General features: G+C 50.2%; 1 protein-coding gene across 1 annotated transcript in view; it reads right to left on the reverse strand.

The window, feature by feature from the left end:
* Window positions 1-596: 596 nt before the first annotated feature.
* Window positions 597-24,505, reverse strand: part of lpar3 (lysophosphatidic acid receptor 3) — a 94,592-nt gene continuing 70,683 nt past the window's right edge. Inside the window, exon 3 of the mRNA XM_085983529.1 lies at window positions 597-1,963. Coding sequence (XP_085839655.1) covers window positions 1,647-1,963 — 317 coding nt within the window. The 3' untranslated portion in view covers window positions 597-1,646. The remainder of the gene's footprint in view (window positions 1,964-24,505) is intronic.

The raw sequence follows: 24,505 nt of genomic DNA on the forward strand, positions 1-24,505 counted from the left end.
TTCTGTCTTGTAAAACTCTATGGCTCCATTCCATACATTGGTTTCTGTTGACGACAGAATAATGTCTTTTTTTTTTTGAATAAAGTAGATTTGCGTATGGCAATGAGTAGAAAAATACTTTGGGCTAGATTTTCAGTTGCTTGCGCCAGCAGTTAGCGCCTTAAGAGAAGTGATTTTCGGGCGCTATGCGTGTAGCGCCCGGGCGCAGCGCAGTTTGCGCCCCGCCCCAAATTAAGTTGCCCGTTAGCGCCGGCGCAAAGTTTAGCGGCTGCCCGGATGCGCGCGCAGAAAATGACGTCACATCCTCGTGCAACGCCCTTTGGCCGCCCCGAATCCAAACTTCAGTCGGACCGCCCCATTGTGCGGCTGGCGTCCAGAGCGTTTGTAAAATGGAACGCAACACACCCTGGGGAGCGCAAATTAAAGGGCACTCCTCCTGCACTATAAAAGGCAGTCTGCATGTGTGGCAGGATCCAGTGCGGTGTTGTGAACGGTGTATTTATGTTTCTGGCCACCACCACCACCACCACCACCTCCTCCTCCTCCTCCCCCTCCTCCACTCCTCCTCCACTCCTCCTCCTCCTCCTGTTTTCCCCCCCCAGACTCTGCCTTTGAAAAAAACACATGCACCCTTCCCCTTTAAGAGCTCACTGGCACCAGAGTGTCTGCCGTGCGCTGCGCCCGAGCTCGGGTGTTGCGCTCTGCACCGCCGGCTTAGCGCCTAAAGATAGTAGTGGAACGCCTCTTTTAGCGCTCCACCAACCTCTTAGGGCGAAGCCACTGAATGTCCGGCAACGGGGCGCTACTTTGGGGCGGGCGCTAAGGTTAGCGCCCCAAAACTGTCTATACTGAAAATCTAGCCCTATGGGTTCATATACAAGCCTGAACTGACTGCAAAAAGGTTAAAATACAACAATTAATATTGTACAAGGGCATAACATAAAAATTATTAATTACATACAAATTGCCATATGCAGTATTAAAAAAACACTAATCGAAGTCTGCAATTGTTATTTTTCCATAAGGGAAATGCAGGATTTTGACCCAGAAAGAGGTTCTGCGTACTTCTCAGGGCTAACGTTAGCGTGTGCTTGCCACGCCTCCCTTGTCCTGTGTCCCGCACATTTAAGCTGGAGAGCGAGGATGTACAGGATCGCTTTCAAGTGCAGTCTCAGTGTGTTTGGAATATCGGAGAAGCATTACACTTTATAGGCCGTACCCAGGTCAAGACGAGTAAGATGCAGTCTCCTCACAAACTGTACTTCCGGACCACATGATACCCTTGTGATAAAAGTCACAGCCATGTTGACTGTGCAATTTGTACCACACCAGCGCTGAGAAATGCTCAACACGAAACTTTAAAAAAAAAGTCCTTTTTAGAAAAAAAATGGGCTCACTTCTGAAGAAGCAAAACAGGTCCCCAGTGCTATTCAGCAACATGATCAATTCCCCACCCTTAGCTATGGTAGAACGATGATTGCAAACCATTGTATTACACCAGTCAGTGAAAATCTTGTGGAATTTTATACCCCCTTTGTGTGAATCGAGAAGCTCAAGGGCCTTGGTGGTGCTCTCCACGGCACGAGAAGCTCTGTGACAATCTTGCAAACGCTGCCGTGAACTGGCTGGTCAACTCACTGGGTTCTTCAGGGTACTGTCTGAGACTGATAGTGATCGTTGCCCAGGACGCCACTTTCGGAGACGACGCTTTGCCTGTTTGAGGTGGTTTTCAAGCCGTCCCGCTCAATTTCAACCTTGCGTCTGAAGCTGTGGCAGAGCATCTGCTTTATACTCTGCCACATTTCACGATCCTTGTAGGAGTAAATGATCGGATTCATCAGAGAATTGGTCAAAGCCAGCAGAAGGACCCATTTTTTTACCGACAGCACGTTGCAGCTGACACAGTGAATGCCATCCAGGAGGACTACGACCAGCCCTGGAGTCCAGCAAAAGATAAAAGCCCCTGGAATAGAAATACAAGATAAGAATTTACATAATGCTTAATACTTCACTCCAATGTCTTCCAGAATTCATTTTGGGAGGGAGGGAGGGAGTGGTTTGTGAAGAACAGAATTCCACCCCCTCCAATCTGAAAGAAAAAAGCACTTGCAAATTTTCAACCATCTTATCATAGAATCATAGGATGGTTCAGCACAGAAAGATGCCTTTCGGACCATCGTGCCTGTGCCAGCTTTTTGAAAGAGCTCTCCAATTAGTCCCACTCCCCCCTGCTCTTTCCCCATAGTCCCTGCAAATATTCTTCCCTTCGTATTTACCCAATTCACCTTTTGAAAGTTGCTATTGAATCTGCTTCCACCGCCCTTTCAGGCAGCGCATTCCAGATCACAACAACTCGCTGTAAAAACATTCTCCTCATCTCCCCTCTGGTTCTTTTGCCAATCATTTTAAATCTGTGTCCTCTGGTTACCAACCCTCCTGCCACAGGAAACAGTTCCCCCTTATTTACTCTATTGAAACCGTTCATGATTTTGAACATCTCTATTAAATCTCCCCTTAACCTTCTCTGCTCTAAGGAGAAGAATCCCAGCTTCTCCAGTCTCTCCATATAACTGAAGTCCCTCATCCCTGGAACCATTCTAGTAAATCTCCTCTGCACCCTCTCCAAGGCCTTGACATCCTTCCTAAAGTGTGGTGCCCAGAACTGGCACTTGCCTTGTAATCCTTAATATCCTTACCTAACAAAACTCTATCAATCTCAGTTTTGAAATTTTCAATTGCCCCCCCTCCCCTAGCCTCAAAAGTATTTTGGGGGAGAGAGTTCCAGATTTCCACTGCCCTTTGTGTGAAGAAGTGCTTCCTGACATCACCCCTGAACGGCCTGGCTCTAATTTTAAGGTCATTGTTCTGGACGCGCCCCACCAGAGGAAATAGTTTCTCCCTATCTACCCCATTGATCATCTCAAACACCTCGATCAGATCACCCTTTGGTCTTCTATGCTCAAGGGAATACGGGCCTAGTCTGTGCAACCTGTCCTCATTATTTAACTTGCGGGGATTCCGAAGATGTGCTGCTAAGGCACAGTAGAAGAGGCTGCGAGTTTGTTGTGAGCATTCAATAGCAAAGACAAACAGATAAAGATAAACTTGCATCGAATGTCAAGCCTAATGGGAGCCACGCTCATGTATCTGAGTGAGTGAGCAGCCCCGGATAACGTATATTAACTGGCCAAGCTCGGTCTGGAATGACAGTCAAAACACAGTACAGAAAGACTTGCATTTCTATAGCGCCTTTCACGACACCAGACGTCTCAAAGCACTTTACAGCCAATGAAGTACTTTTGGAGTGTAGTCACTGTTGTAATGTGGGAAATGCAGCAGCCAATTTGCGCACAGCAAGGTTCCACAAACAGTAATGTGATAATGACCAGATCATCTGTTTTGTTATGTTGATTGAAGGATAAATATTGGCCAGGACCTCAGGGATAACTTCCCTGCTCTTCTTTGAAATAGTGCCATGGGATCTTTTACATCCACCTGAGAGAGCAGACGGGGCCTTGGTTTAAAGTCTCATCTGAAAAACGGCACCTTCGACAGTGCAGCGCTCCCTCAGTACTGCCCCTCCGACAGTGCGGCGCTCCCTCAGTACTGCTCCTCCGACAGTGCGGCGCTCCCTCAGTACTGCCCCTACGACAGTGCGGCGCTCCCTCAGTACTGCCCCTCCGACAGTGCAGCGCTCCCTCAGTACTGCCCCTCCGACAGTGCAGCGCTCCCTCAGTACTGTCCCTCCGACAGTGCAGCACTCCCTCAGTACTGCACTGGAGTATCAGCGTGGATTTCTGCGCTCAAGTTTCTGGAGTGGGACTTAAACCCTGAACCTTCTGACTCACAGGCAGAATGTGCTACCCACTGAGCCACAGCTGACAGTCTACAGCATACAGTATCTCGTACCAGAGTACCTCAAGGCATTGTTTAAATTATTCTGTAGTGTGTAGAATAACATTGTAAAGCCAAGTAATCAGCGAATTCTGCAAGGATTTAGAAATATATTTAAAATCCATCTGTTTTTACATGATACCCATCGAGATTCAATTACTGTATTCCTGATTCACTGGTTAAAATGAATGACGCTTTTGCACAAATGTAGTGTTGGTGTGAAGCAGTCTCTCTTCCCATGGACATCACGGTGATGGGGTTAATCTAGAGTCAGGGCTCCACCTTACAAGATTATGACGGGTTTGGACAGGCGAGACAGGGAAAGGCTGTTCCCACTAGCTGATGGTACAAGGACTAGGGGACACAGATTTAAGGTTTTGGCCAAGAGATTCAGGGGGGATGTGAGGGAAAACTTTTTTACGCAGCGAGTGGTGAGGACCTGGAACTCGCTGCCGACGGAAGTGGTGGAAGCGGAGACACTCAATGTTTTCACGGGGAGACTGGATAGGCACTTGAGGGAAATAAACTTGCAGGGCTACGGGGATAGAGCGGGGGAACGGGACTGACTGGATTGCTCTAGAGAATGGCCTCCTTCTGTGCCGTTATGACTCTATGACCTGATTCAAGCGAAGTGGAGCGGGACACCCTGGAGTCCAGGCCAGGACCAAGCTGCACACATCGGTCCGGAGCCGAAACCACCTCGTGACCAACACTAAACCTGTAGTTTAGGTTCACCTTACGATGTCCAGGGCCAGTGTTTCACACAGGAGTGGGCCACTGGGTGGTGCTGGAGAAAGACTGCCAGCTTCACTCAAGGTGAATGGGTGGAAGCTGCGAGACTGTAGCAATTCACTCCCTCCCATCCTCAGCACATCACGCATTGAGATAAAACATCAACTTGCATTTATATAGCACCTTTAACATAGTAAAATGTACCAAGGCACTTCATAGGAGCGATTATAAAACAAAATCTGACACCGAGCCACATAAGGAGATATTAGGACAGGTGACCAAAAGCTTGGCCAAAGAGGTCGGTTTTAAGGAGCGTCTTACAGGAGGAGAGAGAGGCGGAGAGGTTTAGGGAGGGAATTCCAGAGCTTAGGGCCCAGGCAGCTGAAGGCACGGCCGCCAATGGTGGAGCGATTAAAATCGGGGATCGGCAAGAGGACAGAATTGGAGGAGCGCAGAGATCTCGGAGGGTTGTAGGGCTAGAGGAGGTTACAGAGATAGGGAGGCGTGGGGGTCGAGACCAGGTGCGGTACCAGGCCATCAGGGAAGACCAGGTGCAGAAGGTCACGGAACGAGCCCCGAGGAGGGGCGGTTGGTGAGAAGGTCACGGAAGGAGGAGCGGCTGGTGAGCAGGCCCGGGCGTTGGGCTGAAGATTGTCGGACAGGAGGAATGGTGGAAATGGAATGGCGGCGCGCACCGACGCAGCGGCTTTGCTTCTCCCAGTCATGGGAGCTTGCAAGATCACATTTCGTTGTTCATGTACTTGTGCAATGACAATAAAGTTGAATTATTATTATTATATTATTAATTATGGAGGGATTTGAAAACAAGGATGAGAATGCGCAAGAGCCAAAGGTGTTCAAGCATTGAAATGATGTAAAATCTATTAAATTAGTTTGTTATTGTAAATGTCCGAAATAATTCAAAAAGCAAAATTTCAGAATCTGATCGGAATCAGCTTCAGCATGGAGGCAGTAAGGATGTTGTGGTGTTGACAGAGGTACGGTGAGAAGAGATAATGTTAGACTGTACGTGCTTTGAGTCCAGTACTCAACCAAATGCCTGTAATCCAGTCAGCTGGTCTCTGTGGTGATATCACTGCACTGGCAGCAGTCAATGTTTTTCTTAGATCGCTGAATTGACCAATGGAACTAAAAACCAACATACAATATATACAGGGGTTTCCTTGGTTCCACTAACCCTATAATGTTGCTTCCTAACAGCCCTTATTATACTTTCCTCTGCATCACACGCTATGCTACAGAGGCGACACCACAACATCCTTTACTGCCTCCGTGCTGAGGTGATCTCAGCACGGTGCGTAATGGCCTCAATTAACCTAAAGCATCATCATCCCTGTTAAACACTCTCTCACGTCAACGTGCATTCCCCAAATTTATCTCCTCCTCTGTTTTCTTCCCGCTCCAGAGACTAGCGCACGTAATCTAGGCTGACACTTCAGCGAGGGAGCGCTGCGCTGTCGGAGGTAGCGTCAGGTGAGTCTGCCTGTTCAGGTGGATGCAAAAGATCGCGTGGCACAATTCATAGAAACATAGAAGATCGGAGCAGGAGTAGGCCATTCGGCCCCTCGAGCCTGCTCCGCCATTTAATGAGATCATGGCTGATTATCCAAATTCAGTACCCTGTCCCTGCTTTCTCCCCATATCCCTTGATCCCTTTAGCCTTAAGTTCGAAGGGCGAGGATGTGCTCCCGGTGTCCTGGCCAACAGCCCTTCCTCAAAAACAGATTCTCTCAAGCATTATCTCTTTTGCTGCTTGCGGGAGCTTGCTGTGCGCAAATCGGCAGCTGCGTCTGACTGCATTTACAACAGTGAACTGCACTTCAAAAGTAAACCCTCAGTTGTGATGCGCTTTGGGAAGTCCTGAGGCAGTGAAAGGCGGTATATTAATGCTCTTTCATTCTTTTCCTGAAGGCGCTGGGCTCTTGTACCGCGGGCGATACACACCCTCCCAGGTACCTCTCCGTACTTCATGCTGGTGGCTGCAGGCTGCTCTGTGCGGAGCGCATCCGGTCTGAGCCAGGTCCGACACATGCACGCCTGCGCACTTTCTGGCAGGACACATCGGGCCAGAACTTCGGGTCCCCACGGGTGAGTACGCGCTGGGTACTCACGCGTAGGCCCAACGAAAGTGCCGGTTTCGTGCATGCACTGCGCACGTGCGGGAAACCAGAACTTCCATTCCCTTAAAGGAAGGGGTTCACGGGTCGAACACGAGCGCCGGAGAGGCAGCGCGCACGCCTGGAACTTCCGTTTTTTTTGCAGGTTTCTCTGGGAGGGTAAGTCTCCAGGAGCTACGCTTGTAAAAAGCAGTCGCAAGGCCTGCTTTTAACAAGGTAAGTGGTGAATTGAGTAAAGTTAAAACATTTTTTCCACAGGTTTATTATTTTTAAATACTTTAAAGGTAAGTTTATTTTTAGCCACGTTAGAAACTGTAATTAATTTTTTCAAAAATTTAAATTACAGTTTAAAATAGTTATTTTATGTAATTTATAGTTATTTAAAAAATGTGATTTAAAAAAAAATTTATTTGAAGTTTTAGTTATGTTTTGGGGCTGAATTGTATTCATAGATTTGACAGGTCTTCCTGTCAAATCTATGAATACAGATTCCCTCCTACCATTGGCTCCCCATGGCCCACGTGATCCCGGGGTCGCTTCGAACTAACTGCGCCCCTGGGATACGCAAGCACTGCGCGCCAGCAGTTAGAGGAGGCCCAGGAGCGGAATCCCACGCGGGCCCACAGCTTAATGGCCGGCGCGCTAGGTAAGTGCAGGTCGGGGGCTTACACCCGCGGGAAGCCCCCGACCCGAATTTCTGGCCCAATCAGGAGTGGAAGATCCAGTCGGCTTCTCCTCTCCTCGGCCCATGCAACAGCCAATATACGCACAGCAAGCTCCCGTAGACAGCATTTTGATCATGAACAGGTAGTAATTAGAAGGTTTACATTTTCTAACTATCAACATATCGGATGCTAATGAGCTGAGGTAATTAAAGATTGTTCACTTCAAAATTCAATTAATTTTGTTTTGAAAAACAAACTCAGTTATGAAGAGGAAAAGTCTCTTGGGTAATTTTCAACTCGTGTCTCCTGGGCAGTCGCCTGGGGAGCGGATCATCCGCCCATTGTAGGATCCGCTTGATGTTCATCCCGTTGTCTTTAATGGAACAAAATACAGGCGGGTTCTACAACAACAACTGACATTTATATAGTGCTTTTAATGTAGTAAAACATCCCAAGGCGCTTCACCGGAGCGTTATCTGACAAAATTTGACACCGAGCCACATAAGGAGATATTAGGATAGGTGACCGAAAGCTTGGTCAAAGAGGCAGGTTTTACGGAGCGTCTTAAAAGGAGGAGAGAGAGGCGGAGAGGTTTAGGGAGGGAATTCCAGAGCTCGGGGCCCAGGCAGCTGAAGACACGGCCGCCAATGGTGGAGCGATTAAAATCGGGGATGCGCAAGTGGCTAGAATTGGAGGAGTGCAGAGATCTCGGAGGTGATCTGTTCGGTTACAGCACAAGTGATACATGTTGAAAATGACCCCCTCTGACATAGAACCATAGAACCATAGATTGGTTACAGCACAGAAGGAGGCCATTCAGCCCGTCGAGCCTGTGCTGGCTCTCTGCAGGAGCACCTCAGCTAGCCCCACTCCCCCGCCCTTTCCCCGTAGCCCTGCAATTTTTTTCCTTCAGGTACTTATCCAACTCCCTTTTGAAAGCCACGATTGAATCTGCCTCCACCACCCTTTCAGGCAATGCATTCCAGATTCTAACCACCCGCTGTCTCTCTGAGATTTACTGAACTTGCCCCGGTTAATAGAACACAAAGCAAAGGCTACACCAGGTGTGTAACGGGTTGTCTGTCCCCCCACCTCCCCCCACACACAGGCAGCCTCTCTGTTTAAATAAAGAACAAATTAAACCCGAATAAAGATCCTGTAATTACAATCGCCACTAAGCTAGAGGCAGTTTTCAAAATGTGCCAGAGATCGCTAGCAGCAATGGAAGGATTCTGCAGCAGATTTATATGAAGCAAAGTGTCCGCAGTGGCGCAGTCAGGAAGGCACGATTTAAATAGTGACCCGATGGCAATCAAACTGCGACAGAATCCTTCAACTCAACGGGGCATGCTTTTGCCCGCTCGCTCCTGAGAAGCAAGACTTGCATTTTTCCAACGCCTTTTACCATCTCAGGACGTCCCAAAGCGATTTACAGCTAATGAAGTACTCTTGAAGTGCAGTCACTGTCGTAACTTAGGAAACTCGGCCTCCAATTTGCCGTGTGCGGTTCCACTGATTGGGATGACGTGACACCCTGCTGAATTTTGCACTTAGCGTCTGTAGTGCGATTTGTTACCCAAGTATCACAATTTTACATAAATGCTGGAGGCTGTGAAAATGGCACATTTCAGCAGATCAATTGTCCCCACATGGTACCAACCCTCCAATATCTTGTACGTGTGACAGCATTTAGTCTCAACTCCGAGCATCAGGGCCTATAGTTCAGCAGAGGAAGTCTCAGCCGTGGCTCAGTGGGCAGTGCTCTCGCCCTTTGAGTCAGAAGGTTGTGGGTTCAAATCCCGCTCAGTCAGACTCTGAGCGCATAATCTAGGCTGACACTCCCAGTGCAGTGCTGAGGGAGTGCAGCACTGTCGGAGGTGCCGTCTTTCAGGTGAGATGTTAAACCGAGGCCCCGTCTGCTCTCTCAGGTGAATGTAAAAAGATCCCATGCCATTTGTCCTGGTCAATATTTATCCCCAAAGCAACATCACTAAAACAGAAGATCTGGTGTCATTATCACATTGCTGTTTGTGGGAGCTTGCTGTGCGCAAATTGGCTGCTGCGTTTCCTACATTACAACAGTGACTACACTTCAAAATGTGCTTCATTGGCTGTAAAGCGCTTTGGGATGACCTGTGTTCATTCAATCTATTATAATCTTTCTTTCTTCCCCCATCACAGCCAAACCCACTCATGAGCTATCCACAGATATATGTGGGTTCACTAGCCATCAGAAACAGGAGATCAGGCCAACGTTTTCAGCTCCTTGGACCAGATCAGCTGATCACCTTTGCTTAAACGGACTCTGCTGTGATGAACATTGGTAGAACGGAAAAGTAGAGAAGTTATGTAAACCTGTATTGAACCTTGGATAGACCGCACTTGGAGCACTGTGCACAGTTCTGGTGGCCATATTATAAAAAGGACATAGAGGCACTGGAGAAGGTGCAAAAAATATTTCCTACAATCATACCAGAACTGAGAGGTTATGCCTATCAGGAATGGCTGAACAGGCTGGGGCTCTTTTCTCTAGAAAACAGAAGGCTGAGGGGTGACCTGATAGAGGTCTTTAAGATTAAGAATGGGTTCGATAGGGTTAAACATAGAGAAGATGTTTCCACTTGTGGGTGAGTCCATGACTAGGGGCCAAAGATAGTCACTAATACAGGAAACTTTTTTTTATCCGGCACGGACGGGACCGATGTGGTGCCGGTTCATCAAAAATTCCGGATAACCGAGAGCTATAGTAAAAGATACGGAGCTGAGAGCTCCGTATAAAGCAACAAACCCTGTTGCTTAGCAACAGGTTCAGAACAATGGCCACAAGTTCCAAGCGTCTCTGTAGCTTAGCAACAGCTGCAGCCACACCCTTGCACAGCAACAGATCGAGGAAGGCAAGTAATAAAACTTACCTGAACCTACTCCTGAATTTTGCCGGTTAACCGAGATTTCCAGTTATTTAGGTGCCAGTAAATCGAAAGTTTCCTGTAAAATCCAATAGGGAATTCAGGAGAAATGTGGAACTCGCTACCGCAGAGAGTGGTTGAGGCGAATAGCAAAGATAAGGGGAAGCTAGATAAGTACATGAGGGAGAAAGGAATAGAAGGATATGTTGATAGGGTGAGATGAAGAGGGGTGGGAGGAGGCTGGTGTGGAGCACAAACACCAGCACAGACCAGTTGGGCCGAATGGCCTGTTTCTGTGCTGTAGACTTGGTGTAACTTGATGTAGTCGTGCAACACGGGGGCTGTGTTTTGCTCTGTTCACTATTCTCAGTCCCGTTCACCCATCACCCCCTGTGCTCGCTGACCTACATTGGCTCCCGGTTAAGCAACGCCTCGATTTCAAAATTCTCATCCTTGTTTTCAAATCCCTCCATGGCCTCGCCCCTCCCTATCTCTGTAACCTCCTTCAGCCCCACAACCACCCACCGCACCCCCCCCCCCCCCCCCCCCGAGATCTCTGCGCTCCTCTAATTCTGCCCATTTGAACATCCCTGATTATAATCGCTCCACCATTGCCGGCCGTGCCTTCTGTTGCTGGGCCCTAAGCTCTGGAATTCCCTCCCTAAACCTCTCCGCCTCTCTCTCCTCCTTTAAGACGCTCCTTAAAACCGACCTCTTTGACCCAGCTTTTGGTCACCTGTCCTAATATCTCCTAATGTGGCTCGCTGTCAAACTTTGTTTGATAATCGCTCCTGTGAAATGGTTTACTACGTTAAAGGTGCTATATAAATGCAAGTTGCTGTAGTGAAAAAAAGACCTCTAGTGGCAATTAGAGTTTATTACACCGATTACTTTTTTTTAAGCCGTTAAATTACTACACTGCAACGGGGAAGATTTGCATGGTCCAGATGTAGGCAACAACAACAACAACTTGTATTTATATAGCGCCTTTAACATAGTAAAATGTCCCAAGGCGCTTCACAGGAGTATTATAAGACAAAGAATTTGACACCGAGCCACATCAGGAGATATTAGGGCAGGTGACCAAGCGCTGGGTCAAAGAGGTCAGTTTTAAGGAGTGTCTTAAAGGCAGAGAGAGAGGCGGAGAGGTTTAGGGAGGGAATTCCAGAGCTTAGGGCCCAGGCAGCTGAAGGCACGGCCGCCAATGGTGGAGCGATTATAATCAGGGATACGCAAGAGGCCAGAATTGGAGGAGCACAGATATCTCGGGGGGGGGGGGGGGGATTGTGGGGCTGAAGGAGATTACAGGGATAGGGAGGGGCGAGGCCATGGAAGGATTTGAAAACAAGGATGAGAATTTTGAAATCGAGGCATTGCTTAACTGAGCCAATGTAGGTCAGCGAGCACAGGAGTGATGGGCGAACGGGACTTGGTGCGAGTTAGGACACGGGCAGCCGAGTTTTGGATGACCTCAAGTTTACGTAGGGTGGAATGTGGGAGGCCAGCCGGGAGTGCGTTGGAATAGTCAAGTCTCGAGGTAACAGAGGCATGGATGAGGGTTTCAGCAGCGGATGAGCTGAGGCAGGGTGGAGACGGGCGATGTTACAGAGGTGGAAGTAGGCGGTCTTTGTTATGCTGTGGATTTGTGGTCGGAAACTCATTTCAGGGTCAAATATGACACCAAGGTTGTGAACAGTGTGGTTCAGCCTCAGACAGATGTTAGGGAGGGGGATGGAGTCAGTGGCTCGGGAACGGAGTTTGTGGCGGGGACCGAAAACAATGGCTTCGGTTTTCCCAATATTTAATTGGAGAAAATTTCTGCTCATCCAGAACTGTATGTCGGACAAGCAGTCTGACAATTTAGACACCGTGGAGGGGTTGAGAGAAGAGGTAGTGAGGTAGAGCTGGGTGTCGTCAGTGTACATGTGGAAACTGACGCTGTGTTTCCGGGTGATGTCGCCAAGGGGCAGCATGTAGATGAGAAATAGGAGGGGGCCAAGGATAGATCCTTGGAGGACACCAGAGGTAACGATGCTGGAGTGGGAAGAGAAACCGTTGCAGGTGATTCTCTGGTTACGATTAGATAGATAAGAATGGAACCGGGCGAGTGCAGTCCCATCCAGCTGGACAACGGTGGAGAGGCGTTGGAGAAGGATGGAGTGGTCAATCGTGTCAAAGGCTGCAGACAGGTCGAGAAGGACGAGGAGGGATAGTTTACCTTTGTCACAGTCACAAAGAGTGTCATTTGTGACTTTGATTGAGAGCCGTTTCGGTACTGTGGCAAGGACGGAAACCTGATTGGAGGGATTTAAACATGGAATTGCGGGAAAGATGGGCACGGATTTGGGAGGCAACAACACGTTCAAGGACTTTGGAGAGGAAAGGGAGGTTGGAGATGGGGTGGTAGTTTGCAAGGACGGAGGGGTTAAGGGTTGGTTTTTTGAGGCGAGGGGTGATGACGGTAGATTTGAGGGAGAGAGGGACAATACCTGAGGAGAGAACATCGTTAATAATATCAGCTAACGTGGGAGCCAGAAAAGGAAGTTGGGTGGTCAGCAGTTTGGTGGGAATAGGGTCGAGGGAGCAGGAGGTGGGTCTCATAGACAAGATGAGCGCAGAGAGGTCATGAGGGGAGATCGGAGAGAAACTGGAGAAAGATGTGAGTTCAGGGCTTGGGCAGGGGGGAACTTAAAGGAAGTTTGGCCCAGTGGGCTAGGGGAAGGAAGGGAAGTGGCGGAGGCAGCTGATCGGATGGTCTCAATCTTAGAGACAAAGACATCCATGAGCTCCTCACATTTGTTGTTGGAGGTAAGGGTGGAGGAGACATGGGGAGAGGGGTTTAAGAAGGCCGTTAGCAGTGGAGAATGGAAGCCGGGGTTTATCTTTGCATTCCAGAATGATCCTGGAATAGTGAGCAGTTTTGGTGGACGAGAGCAGGACCCGATAGTGCTTTATGTGGTCCAGCCAGATCTGGCGGTGAATGGCTAAACCAGTTGTCCGCCATATCTGTTCAAGTCTGCGTCCCTTGGACTTAAGGGAGCGGAGATGAGGGCCGTACCAGGGGGAACAGCCAGGGTGAGAGAGGGTAATCGATTTAGTAGAGACTAGGGCATCAAAGGTGGTGGTGAGGGTGTGGTTGAGCAGATCGGTAGATGCAGAAATGTTGTGGTGAATGGAGGGCCAAAGGCTGGACAGTTGGGATTTCATAAGTGCAGTTGTGAGGGAGTTGGGAGAGTTTTTCCCAGGGGCAGACACAGAAGGAAGTAGGGTTTGGGGAGGGGAGAGGGCAGGGGGCAGCCGCACCAAGCAATGTCTCCAGTTTTATACTCGTGTCTATTTCATTTTGCTGAAAAGAGCCAACAGAGGAAAATACTGACACCAATGGGTTGAGGGTGTGGGACCTGTTGTAAGAATTATTCTCGATGATTTTTCAATGGCGGGTCACTAGGTGGCGCCATTGGCTCAGCACCAAATACAGGACTGAAGCTCAAAGTCAGCGGAAAGCACCAAACAATGATAAAGATCTTCATGTTGAAAGTTTACTATCGAACCAAAGCACCGTCCAGTCATGGCGCTAATGCAGCTGGTGACAAACTCCTGCTCAGCTCCCGGACTCCTCATCAAAGAGATTAAGGAAATATCAGTACGATAGCAAAATACTGCAGATGCTGGAAATCCGAAATAACAACAGAAAATGCTGGAAAAACTCAGCAGGCCAGGCAACATCCGTGGAGAGAAATTAGAGTCAACGTTTGTCTGGATTGGTAGAAATCTGGGTCGCCTTAAGATGGGCAGAATGAAGCTAAACCTAATTGAACTTCCCCAATGTTACACGCTCAACAAACCAAATAATGAAGGTCTGTATTCCAAGACATTCTGGGGTCTGATGCAGCTGCTGGAAAGGGAGTTTGAGCTCTTGGGCGGGAGGGTCTCTGTGACAGTTGACGGACTTGAAACAATTTAAGGGCAAAGTAGCAGCTCATTGTGTGTAAGGAGGGTTTCGGTAAATAAAAAGAAGCAGGGAGGGGTTTAATCACCTTTAACCTGTGATCTGGGATGTTACTGTATAAAGGGATGTTTCGAAACACACACACACTCACAGACACACACACACACTCACAGACACACACTCACAGACACACTCTCACACTCACAGACTCACACACAGACACACAGACTCACACACACACACTCACCCATACACACATACTCACACACATTCACACAAACAGACACACAGACAGACACACACACACACACTCACTCACACTCACACTCACACTCACACACACACACACTCACACATCAGCATATCCTAATGAAACAAGGACAGAAATTTGACTTCAGACCATCAGTCCCACTTACCAGGATGGCAGCAAACCTGTGCTTAATCTGACAATGAGGAAGAACCTGCATTTCTATAGGACCTTTCACGACCTCAGGAGATTCCAATGCGCTTCACAGCCAAGGAAGGACTTTCTGAAGTGCAGTCACTGTTGTAATGTAGGAAACGCGGCAGGCGATTTGCGCACAGCAAGATCCCACAAACAGCAATGTGATAATGACCGGGTAATGTTTTCTTTTAAAGTGATGTTGGTTAAGGGATAAATATCAGCCAGGACACCGAGGAGAACTGCCCTGCTCTTCTTTGAAATAGCGTCATGGGATCTCTAACGTCCACCTGAGAGAGCAGATGGGACCTCGGTTTAACGTCTCAACCAAAAGACAGCACCCAAGACAGTGCAGCACACCCTCAGTACTGCCCCTCCGGCAGTGCAGCGCTCCCTCAGTACTGCCCCTCCGACAGTGCAGCACTCCCTCAGTACTGCCCCTCCGACAGTGCAGCACTCCCTCAGTACTGCCCCTCCGACAGTGCAGCGCTCCCTCAGTACTGCCCCTCCGACAGTGCAGCGCTCCCTCAGTACTGCCCCTCCGACAGTGCAGCGCTCCCTCAGTACTGCCCCTCCAGCAGTGCAGCGCTCCCTCAGTACTGCCCCTCCGACAGTGCAGCGCTCCCTCAGTACTGCCCCTCCGACAGTGCAGCGCTCCCTCAGTACTGCCCCTCTGACAGTGCAGCGCTCCCTCAGTACTGCCCCTACGACAGTGCAGCGCTCCCTCAGCACTGTCCCTCCGACAGTGCAGCGCTCCCTCAGTACTGCCCCTCCGGCAGTGCAGCGCTCCCTCAGTACTGACCCTCCGACAGTGCAGCGCTCCCTCAGTACTGCCCCTCCGACAGTGCAGCTCTCCCTCAGTACTGCCCCTCCGACAGTACAGCGCTCCCTCAGTACTGTCCCTCCGACAGTGCGGCGCTCCCTCAGTACTGCCCCTCCGACAGTACAGCGCTCCCTCAGTACTGCCCCTCCGACAGTGCAGCGCTCCCTCAGCACTGTCCCTCCGACAGTGCGGCACTCCCTCAGTACTGCCCCTCCGACAGTGCAGCGCTCCCTCAGTACTGCCCCTCCGGCAGTGCAGCGCTCCCTCAGTACTGACCCTCCGACAGTGCAGCGCTCCCTCAGTACTGTCCCTCCGACAGTGCAGCTCTCCCTCAGTACTGCCCCTCCGACAGTACAGCGCTCCCTCAGTACTGCCCCTCCGACAGTGCAGCGCTCCCTCAGCACTGTCCCTCCGACAGTGCGGCACTCCCTCAGTCCTGCCCCTCCGACAGTGCAGCGCTCCCTCAGTACTGCCCCTCCGACAGTGCAGCGCTCCCTCAGTACTGCCCCTCCGACAGTGCAGCACTCCCTCAGTACTGCCCCTCCGACAGTGCGGCGCTCCCTCAGTACTGCCCCTCCGACAGTGCAGCGCTCCCTCAGTACTGCCCCTCCGACAGTGCAGCACTCCCTCAGTACTGCCCCCCTGACAGTGCAGCGCTCCCTCAGTCCTGCCCCTCCGACAGTGCAGCGCTCCCTCAGTACTGCCCCTCCGACAGTGCAGCGCTCCCTCAGTACTGCCCCTCCGACAGTGCAGCGCTCCCTCAGTACTGCCCCTCCGACAGTGCGGCGCTCCCTCAGTACTGCCCCTCCGACAGTGCAGCACTCCCTCAGTACTGCCCCTCCGACAGTGCGGCGCTCCCTCAGTACTGCCTCTCTGACAGTGCAGCACTCCCTCAGTACTGCCCCTCCGACAGTGCAGCACTCCCTCAGTACTGCCCCTCCGACAGTGCAGCACTCCCTCAGTACTGCCCCACCGACAGTGCAGCGCTCCCTCAGTCCTGCCCCTCCGACAGTGCAGTGCCCCCTCAGTACTGCCTCTCTGACAGTGTAGCGCTCCCTCAGCCCTGCACTGGAGTGTCAGCCTGGATTTTTGTGTTGAAGTCTCTGGAATGGGACTTGAACCCATGACCTTCTGACTCAGAGGCGAGGGTGCTGCCCACTGAGCCATGGCTGACACCACTGGTATCAGATTTACGTGGCTATATTTTTTTAAACAATGACGCACTCCTAATCCACTGGGCTAAATCTAAAATGGTCTCATTTGGTTCGTGTCAGGACATCTTCCGTAGAATCTACCGCGCTACACCAAAGTAGGATTACTCTGACCATTAAATCTCACTGAAAGCTTGCACAATAATGTGACTAGGCAGCTTTACTTGTTGACAAAACAAGGCCAGAATCCTTGGCTCTTCCCTGCGGGAGACACCGTCCGACTGAACTGTCTGTGATCTATGCCTAGGCTTGTTGCGACCTGTGTAAGAGAGACTCCCTCCCATTATCGCTAATCTGGGGAAGGCAAGGAACATGAAACATGAGGCAAACTGGTTGGAAACAGGTTATCTGTTGACATCACAGTGCAATTCGTAGGCTTCACTTCACACAGAAGACTTAACAGAGAGACTTAAAAATACAGCGCCTCGTCACATCCAGCCCGAAACACTTCACTCAAATCACTTTTGAAGTCCGGTGACTGTTGTAACATTGGCGAATGTGGCAGCCAACCTGTGCACAGCAAGATCCCACCAAAGGCGATGAGGTAAAATGAGCAGTTACTTTGTCCTGGTGCTGTAGACCGAGGGATGGATGGATGATGACCAGGACACTGGGTGAACTCCGCTGCTCTTCGGATCACAGGAACAGGAGAAGGCCATTCAGCCCTTCGAGCCTGTTCCACCATTCAATTAGATCACGGCTGATCTTCATCTTAACTCCATCCACCCGCCTTGGTTCCACATCCCTTGCCTAACAGAAAATCTATCCATCTCAGTCTTGAAATTTTGCAGAGACTTGAGCACAACAATCTAGGCTGACACCCCAGTGCAGTACTGAGGGAGTGCTACACTGTCGGAGGGGCGGTACTGAGGGAGCGCCGCACTGTCGGAGGGGCAGTACTGAGGGAGCGCTGCACTGTCGGAGGGGCAGTACTGAGGGAGTGCTGCACTGTCGGAGGGTCAGTACTGAGGGAGCGCTGCACTGTTGGAGGGGCAGTACTGAGGGAGTGCTGCACTGTCGGAGGGGCAGTACTGAGGGAGCGCTGCACTGTCGGAGGGGCGGTACTGAGGGAGCTCCGCACTGTCGGAGGGGCAGTACTGGGGGAGCGGCGCACTGTCGGAGGGGCAGTACTGAGGGAGCGCCGCACTGTCGGAGGGGCAGTACTGAGGGAGCGCTGCACTGTCGGAGGGTCAGTACTGAGGGAGTGCTACACTGTCGGAGGGTCAGTACTGAGGGAGTGCTGCACTGTCGGAGGGGCAGTACTGAGGGAGCGCCGCACTGTCGGAGGGGCAGTACTGAGGGAGCGCTGCACTGTCGGAGGGGCAGTACTGAGGGAGCGCTGCACTGTCGGAGGGGCAGTACTGAGGGAGCGCTGCACTGTCGGAGGGGCCGTCTTTCGGATGAGACGTTAAACCGAGGCCCCGTCTGCTCTCTCAGGTAGACGTAAAAGATCCCACGGCACTGTTTCTAGGAAGAGCAGGGGACTTCGCCCTGGAGTCCTGGCCAATATTTATCCCTCAACCAACATCACTAAAGAATCTACAAGGGCGAGACCAATCTTAGATTGGGTGACCGCTTTGCGGAACACCTCTGTTCAGACTGCAGGCGCGACCCCGAGCTTCCGGTCGCCTGTCACTTTAATTCTCCGCTCCACTCCCACTCTGACCTTCCGTCCTCGGCCTCTTGCACTGTTCCAACGAAGCTCAACGTAAGCTCGAGGAACAGCACCTCATCTTTCGATTAGGCTCTTTACAGCCTTCCGGAATCAACACTCAGTTCAGACTTTAACTTCTGCCCCCATTTTTTCAGACGAAAGCAGTTGTTGATTCTGCGATTCCCATTTCCCCCTTCTTCCAGACCCACCTTCTGTTACTTTACTTGTCCCGTTACCATCTCCTTTTGCCTTGGACCCTTTTGTCATTTAATCTCTCCAGCCTTCCATCCTATCACAGACCTTCCATTTTGTTCTTTCCTAGGACCCCAGCTATTCACAATATATATTAATGATCTAGACGAGGGAACTAGATGTAATATCTCCAAGTTTGCAGACGACACAAAGCTGGGTGGGCGTGTGTGCTGCGAGGAGGATACCGAGAAACTCCAGGATGATTTGGACAGGTTGGGTGATTGGGCAGAAGCATGGCAGATGCAATATAACGTGGATAAATGCGAGGTTATCCACTTTGGTGGCAAAAACAGGAAGGCAGATTATTATCTGAATGTCAGTAGATTAGGAGAAGGGGAAGTGCAACGAGACCTGGGTGTCCTTGTGTACCAGTCGCTGATGGTAAGCATGCAGGTGCAGCAGGCGGTGAAGAAGGCAAATGGTATATTGGCCTTCATAGCGAAAGGGTTTGAGTACAGAAGCAAGGATGTCCTGCTGCAGTTGTACAGGGCCTTGGTGAGACCACACCTTGAGTACTGTGTGCAGTTTTGGTCGCCTTATCTGAGGAAGGATGTTCTTGCCATGGAAGGAGTTCAGCGAAGATTCACAAGGCTGATCCCTGGGATGGCAGGAATGACGTATGAGGAGAGATTGGGTCGAATGGGCTTATACTCGCTGGAGTTTAGAAGAATGAGAGGGGATCTCATCGAAACTTATAAAATTCTGACAGGTCTGGACAAACTAGATGCAGGTAGAATGTTCCCGATGGCTGGAGAGTCCAGAACCAGGGGTCATAGTCTAAGGATAAGGGGTAAGCCATTTAGGACTGAAATGAGGAGGAATTTCTTCACCCAGAGAGTGGTGAGCCTGTGGAATTCTCTACCACAGAAGGCGGTTGAGGCCAAGTCTTTAAATATATTCAAGAAGGAGTTAGATATATTTCTTAGAGCTAAAGGGATCGAGGGATATGGGGAGAAAGCAGGGACCAGGTACTGAATTTGGATGATCAGCCATGACCTCATCGAATGGCGGAGCAGGCTCGAGGGGCCGAATGGCCGACACCTGCTCCTATCTTCTATGTTTCTATGTTTACCCTCCCCCCTTTCTCTGCCCCCACACTTGCTTAAAAATCTGTTCCATCGCCAACTTTTTCCAGTTCTGACGAAGGGTCCCAGACCTCTGTTTCTCTCTCCACAGATGCTGTCTGACCTGCTGAGCGTTTCCAGCATTCTCTGTTTTTATTTCAGATTTCCAGCATCTGCAGTATTTTGCTTTTTTATTTGCGTCACTATAAAAATAGATGACTTTGTCATTATCACGTTGCTGTTTGTGGGAGCTTGCTGTGCGCAAAACTGGCTGCTTCGCTTCCCCCGTCACAACACTTCACAAAATACTTCATTGGCTGTGAGGTGCTTTGCGACGTCCCGCGGTTGTGAACGGCACAAAGGAAATGCGAGTTCGTTCTTTTAACAATTGGGGGAGGGAGATTGGGATAAAACCCCAAAGTATACAGCGTTTTTTAGCGTTCCCGTGTGGTCCGGGCGCTGCTGTTTTATTGTTGGCCGCCCATCTGCTTGGGCCTGGTTATTCTCAATCATTCCACTGCACTATTACTGCCTTGATTGTGTAACACTATCTGGAGTGAAAAGAAAATGGCGTCTCGCACCTCTGAAGATAAACAGATCAAATTTTGTCGCTGGGCTTGACACCTTCTCATTTTCAATGCAAAACATGTTGAATACCAGAGCAGGCAAGGACAGAAGAAAACCATTCACCACATAAAGAGCCCAACCCCCACAACCCCAACTCTCAAAGCCTAGCATCCCATCGATGTCCCTCTAACGTTTCACATCAACTGATTATCCCAATCATTTATAACCCTTCCCTAATATCTTTTTTAAAATGCACTTTTCACTCATTTAAGCTCCCATCCCCTGGTTCCACCTAACCTGCCTTATTTTAGGAATGGGCCCTAAAAATCCAGGAGGCCCACCTCACCACAGTTACCATGGCTACGCAGGACGTAGCAATCTCGAGCTAAGGGACACGTTCACATAAGGTAAGCGGGGCCACCCGCACAGGGAAACGGGGACAGAGCGGGGAAATGGGACTGAGCGGCTTGCTCTACAGAGAGCTGGCACAGACTCAATGGGTCGAATGGCCTCCTTCTGTGCCGTTATGACTCTACGGGGGAAACATTCGGTTGATTTGCGCCTCCCATTAGCGCCCGAATAAGGGGAGGAAGGCCTGCAGTACCGCGGCGCGACGTGCCGCAGAGCGTGACGCTGCTGCATGTAGTGCCGCGATATTCATTCGCAGCGCCCCAAGAGGGCGGCGCAGCACTTCCAGTAGCGCCCCGCCTCTCTCTTGGGGCACTGCCAGTGAATTTCAGGCGCGGGGGCGCTAACATTTTCGGGGCACTAAAAGCAGAAGTTAGCACCCCAAAGGGACCACGACCCAATTTGGCCCCCTGTGACTCTATGACAACAGCAACTGGGGGCGGCTGAGGGATGGGATGGGGGAAGGGAGGATAATCACGGCCAACACCAGCTGGAAGTGGTAGAGCAGACCGTAAGAAAACCCTGTTCTCAACATTTAGTGCGGACCACTTCTGCCAAGTTGTGGCCCTGGCGAGTAATGTGCACCTGCATTTATATAGCGCCTTTAACATAGTAAAAACGCTCCAAGGCACAGGAGCGTTTTCAGGCAAAAATTGACACCGAGCCAAAGAAGGAGAAATTAGGACAAGTGGTCAGACACTTGGTCAAAGCGGTCGGTTTTAAGGTGGGTCTTAAAGGGGGAGAGAGAGGCGGAGAGGTTTAGGGAGGGAATTCCAGAGCTTAGGGCCCAGGCAGCTGAAGGCACGGCCACCAATGGTGGAGCGATTAAAATCAGGGGTGCGCGAGAGGCCGGAATTGGAGGAGCGCAGAGATCTGGGAGGGTTGTGGGGCTGGAAGAGGTTACAGGGATGGGGAGGGGCGAGGGCCGTAGAAGGCTGGGGGGGAAGAAGTGGAGCTGGCAGAAGGTCTGATGATGCCATCCCGCCTCTGTTCCTGACCTCATTCAGAAAGTGGGTGGATGTAAGAAGAACCTGCCACCAATGGATGAGGAAACAGCCCAAACAGGGCAGAGATCTAGCGTAAATGGGCCCCATCCCAAAATCCACTCCTGCCCAACCTAATGACTCCTGAAATTTGGAGCCATAATCCACATTTACCTTCCTTAAGCCAATTCATATTTTATACTTTCCATTGAGGTATCTTCCCTCCAACTGATTCTGATGCTCCACTTCCATTCAGTTACATTGAGTTAACTGAAGTAATTATCACACAAACAAAAAGTATGAGATACATGGAAACAGCTCATATAAATGGGAACCTTCCAGTCTGAAGGAAAGTGGGGGGAGAGAGGGAGTGTGGAAAGGAAAGAGGGAGGGGAGAATGAGGTGATAGAGAAAGGGGAAGGGGAAGAGAGCGGGAAGGAGAAGAAGGAGAAGAGAGGGAAGGAGAAGAGAGTGAAGGAGAAGGGGAGAGAGGAGGGGAAGGGGAAGAGAGAGCGAAGGTGGCAGAGAAAAGGAACAGAAGAAGGGAAGAGAGAGGAAGGGGAAGAGAAGGAAGGAGAAGAGAGGGAAGAAGAGGAGAGGGAAGGAGAGGAGAAGGAAGAAGAGGAGAGGGTAAGTAGAGTATAAGGGGAGAGGGGAGGTAAAATGGGATGGGGTATCTTGCCATATACAACAATATTTGGGCACATTTACAGCCTGATGAAAAACTGATTTTGATAAATAGAGGGAAAAATTCAGTTGTTTGCGCCTCCCGTTAGCACCTTAAGAGGGCGCTAATGGGGCGCAAAGCAAGTAGCGCCCGGGCGCGGCGATGTTTGCGCCGCTCGCAAAATTAACTAGACATTTTGCGGCGGCGCTAAACACTACCGCCACAATCTCCTGCGCCGGCAGATTGTGACGTCAGTCGAGTGCGCAACGCACCGTTAGCGCCCCGGACTGGATATTGAGTGGCGCCCCCTGCCTTACCGCCTGCCGCTAGCAACGACAGGTTGAGGGGAGCGTTATGCTGTCAGAAAGGGACTAGGGGAGCGCTATTTAAAGGCGACCGCTTCCTGCCTTTTTTTGTCGGTGACATTTTTGCACCACGCATTCTGAGAGAGAGAGAGACTTCTGGAGAGATTCAACGCTGTGTGAAGGAGTTTTGAGTACTGAGCAGCACTTTGCAGGTTCATTTTGATTTGCCCTTCCTTGCTTCGCCAGCGCTCTGAGGTAGCGCCTCACTCCTCGGCCTTTGCGCCTTAAGACAGGTGTGAAGCGCCTGATTTAGCGCTCCAATCACCTCCAGGGGCGGTAAAAGCCAAGTTTGCAATTGGAGGCGATAATTAGCGCCAGGCGCTAAACTTTGCGCACGGCCGATAATGGCGCCCCAAATAGGGCGATACCGAATTTTTCCCCCATGATCTCCAGTTGACCTTGTACTTATTAATGGGAGGTAGTAATACTGCCAGATTAGTTAAGAAGCAACTACACCAAAATATAAAGAGGTGGGGCGGCTGAAAGTTGCTGGTATTGAATTGCGGGTTATCTTTTATGCATTTCTTGCGACACAGACAGACCCATCAAACTCGCCCTAATCTTGGTTGGACCAGTTCTGAAGTACTTCTCTCTAAAAATGATCAGCTTTGACACATTTGGCAGCCTCTGAATCAGAAGGTTTTGGGTTCAAGATCTATTAGAGAACTTGAGTACATGATTCCAGGCTGACAATACAGTGCAGCACTGAGGGAGGACTGCATTTGTTAGACGTTGCGATGGAGGTCCCATTTGTCTGTTCGGGTGCATTTTAAAGATCCCATGGCACATATTTAAAGATTAGGGAATTCTTCCACTGTCTTGGGCAACATTCCTCCCACAACAAACACCCCTGAACATTCCTCTCATTCCTGGAACATAAGCTGCGTAACGAGAAGTTGGGAAATTGAATTCAATGTAACTGGTGGTTTCTGGCTAGCATCAGGTGGCTGCGATGGGAGTGAACTGTTGTTGTGGGAGGAGATCGTGTTTTTAAGTTGACTTAGACGACCCACCAGAGGGGCCTAAAGCTCGCACGTTCCTTACTTTTGTTATTATACCCGAACAGAGGTGGTACCACTTGCATCAACTCTCTCGGTGCTTTCCACACTGTGGCTAAAAGCAGATTATGAGTCAAACTCAAAGCCATCTCATAAGAACGTAAGAATTGGGAGCAGGAGTCGGCCATATGGCCCCTCGAGCCTGCTCCGCCATTCAATAAGATCATGGCTAATCTTCTACCTCAACTCCACTTTCCCGCTCGATCTCCATATCCCTCGAGTCCAGAAATCTATCTTTGGCAGCCTTGAATATACTCAATGATTCAGCAGCCACAGCCCTCTGGGGTAGAGAATCCCAAAGATTCACAACCCTCAGTGAAGAAATTCCATCTCTGTGGTAAACCACTGCTAACTCTGTACATGTCTGTGTGGTAAACCACTGTTAACTCTGTACAGGTCCGGGCATGTCTCCACCCCCGGCTCCACCCCTAAGCCTGGGTATAAAGGTGACTCACCACCCTTCCCCCGGGAGCTCTTAGGATGGATCCACTAGCAGAGGCATGCTCCAGTTCTTAGTCAATAAAAGCCTACTTCGTATAAGTTCAACTCGTAGTCTTTGGTGTTGTTGATAGTGCATCAATTTTATTGACTAAATTTTCGACATGGAGCAAATCTTGAAGCCGGAACGTTTAGACCTGGATCCTCAAGCAGCAGATGCAGCCAATAACTTTGAACACTGGCTGAGCTGTTTCGAAGCCTTCCTGGAGGCCTCCAGCACTACCGTCAC

Source organism: Somniosus microcephalus, chromosome 3, assembly GCF_052327205.1.
Source record: "Somniosus microcephalus isolate GS21.2 chromosome 3, FLI_Smic_1.0, whole genome shotgun sequence".
In the NCBI taxonomy this organism is placed as follows: Eukaryota; Metazoa; Chordata; class Chondrichthyes; order Squaliformes; family Somniosidae; genus Somniosus; species Somniosus microcephalus.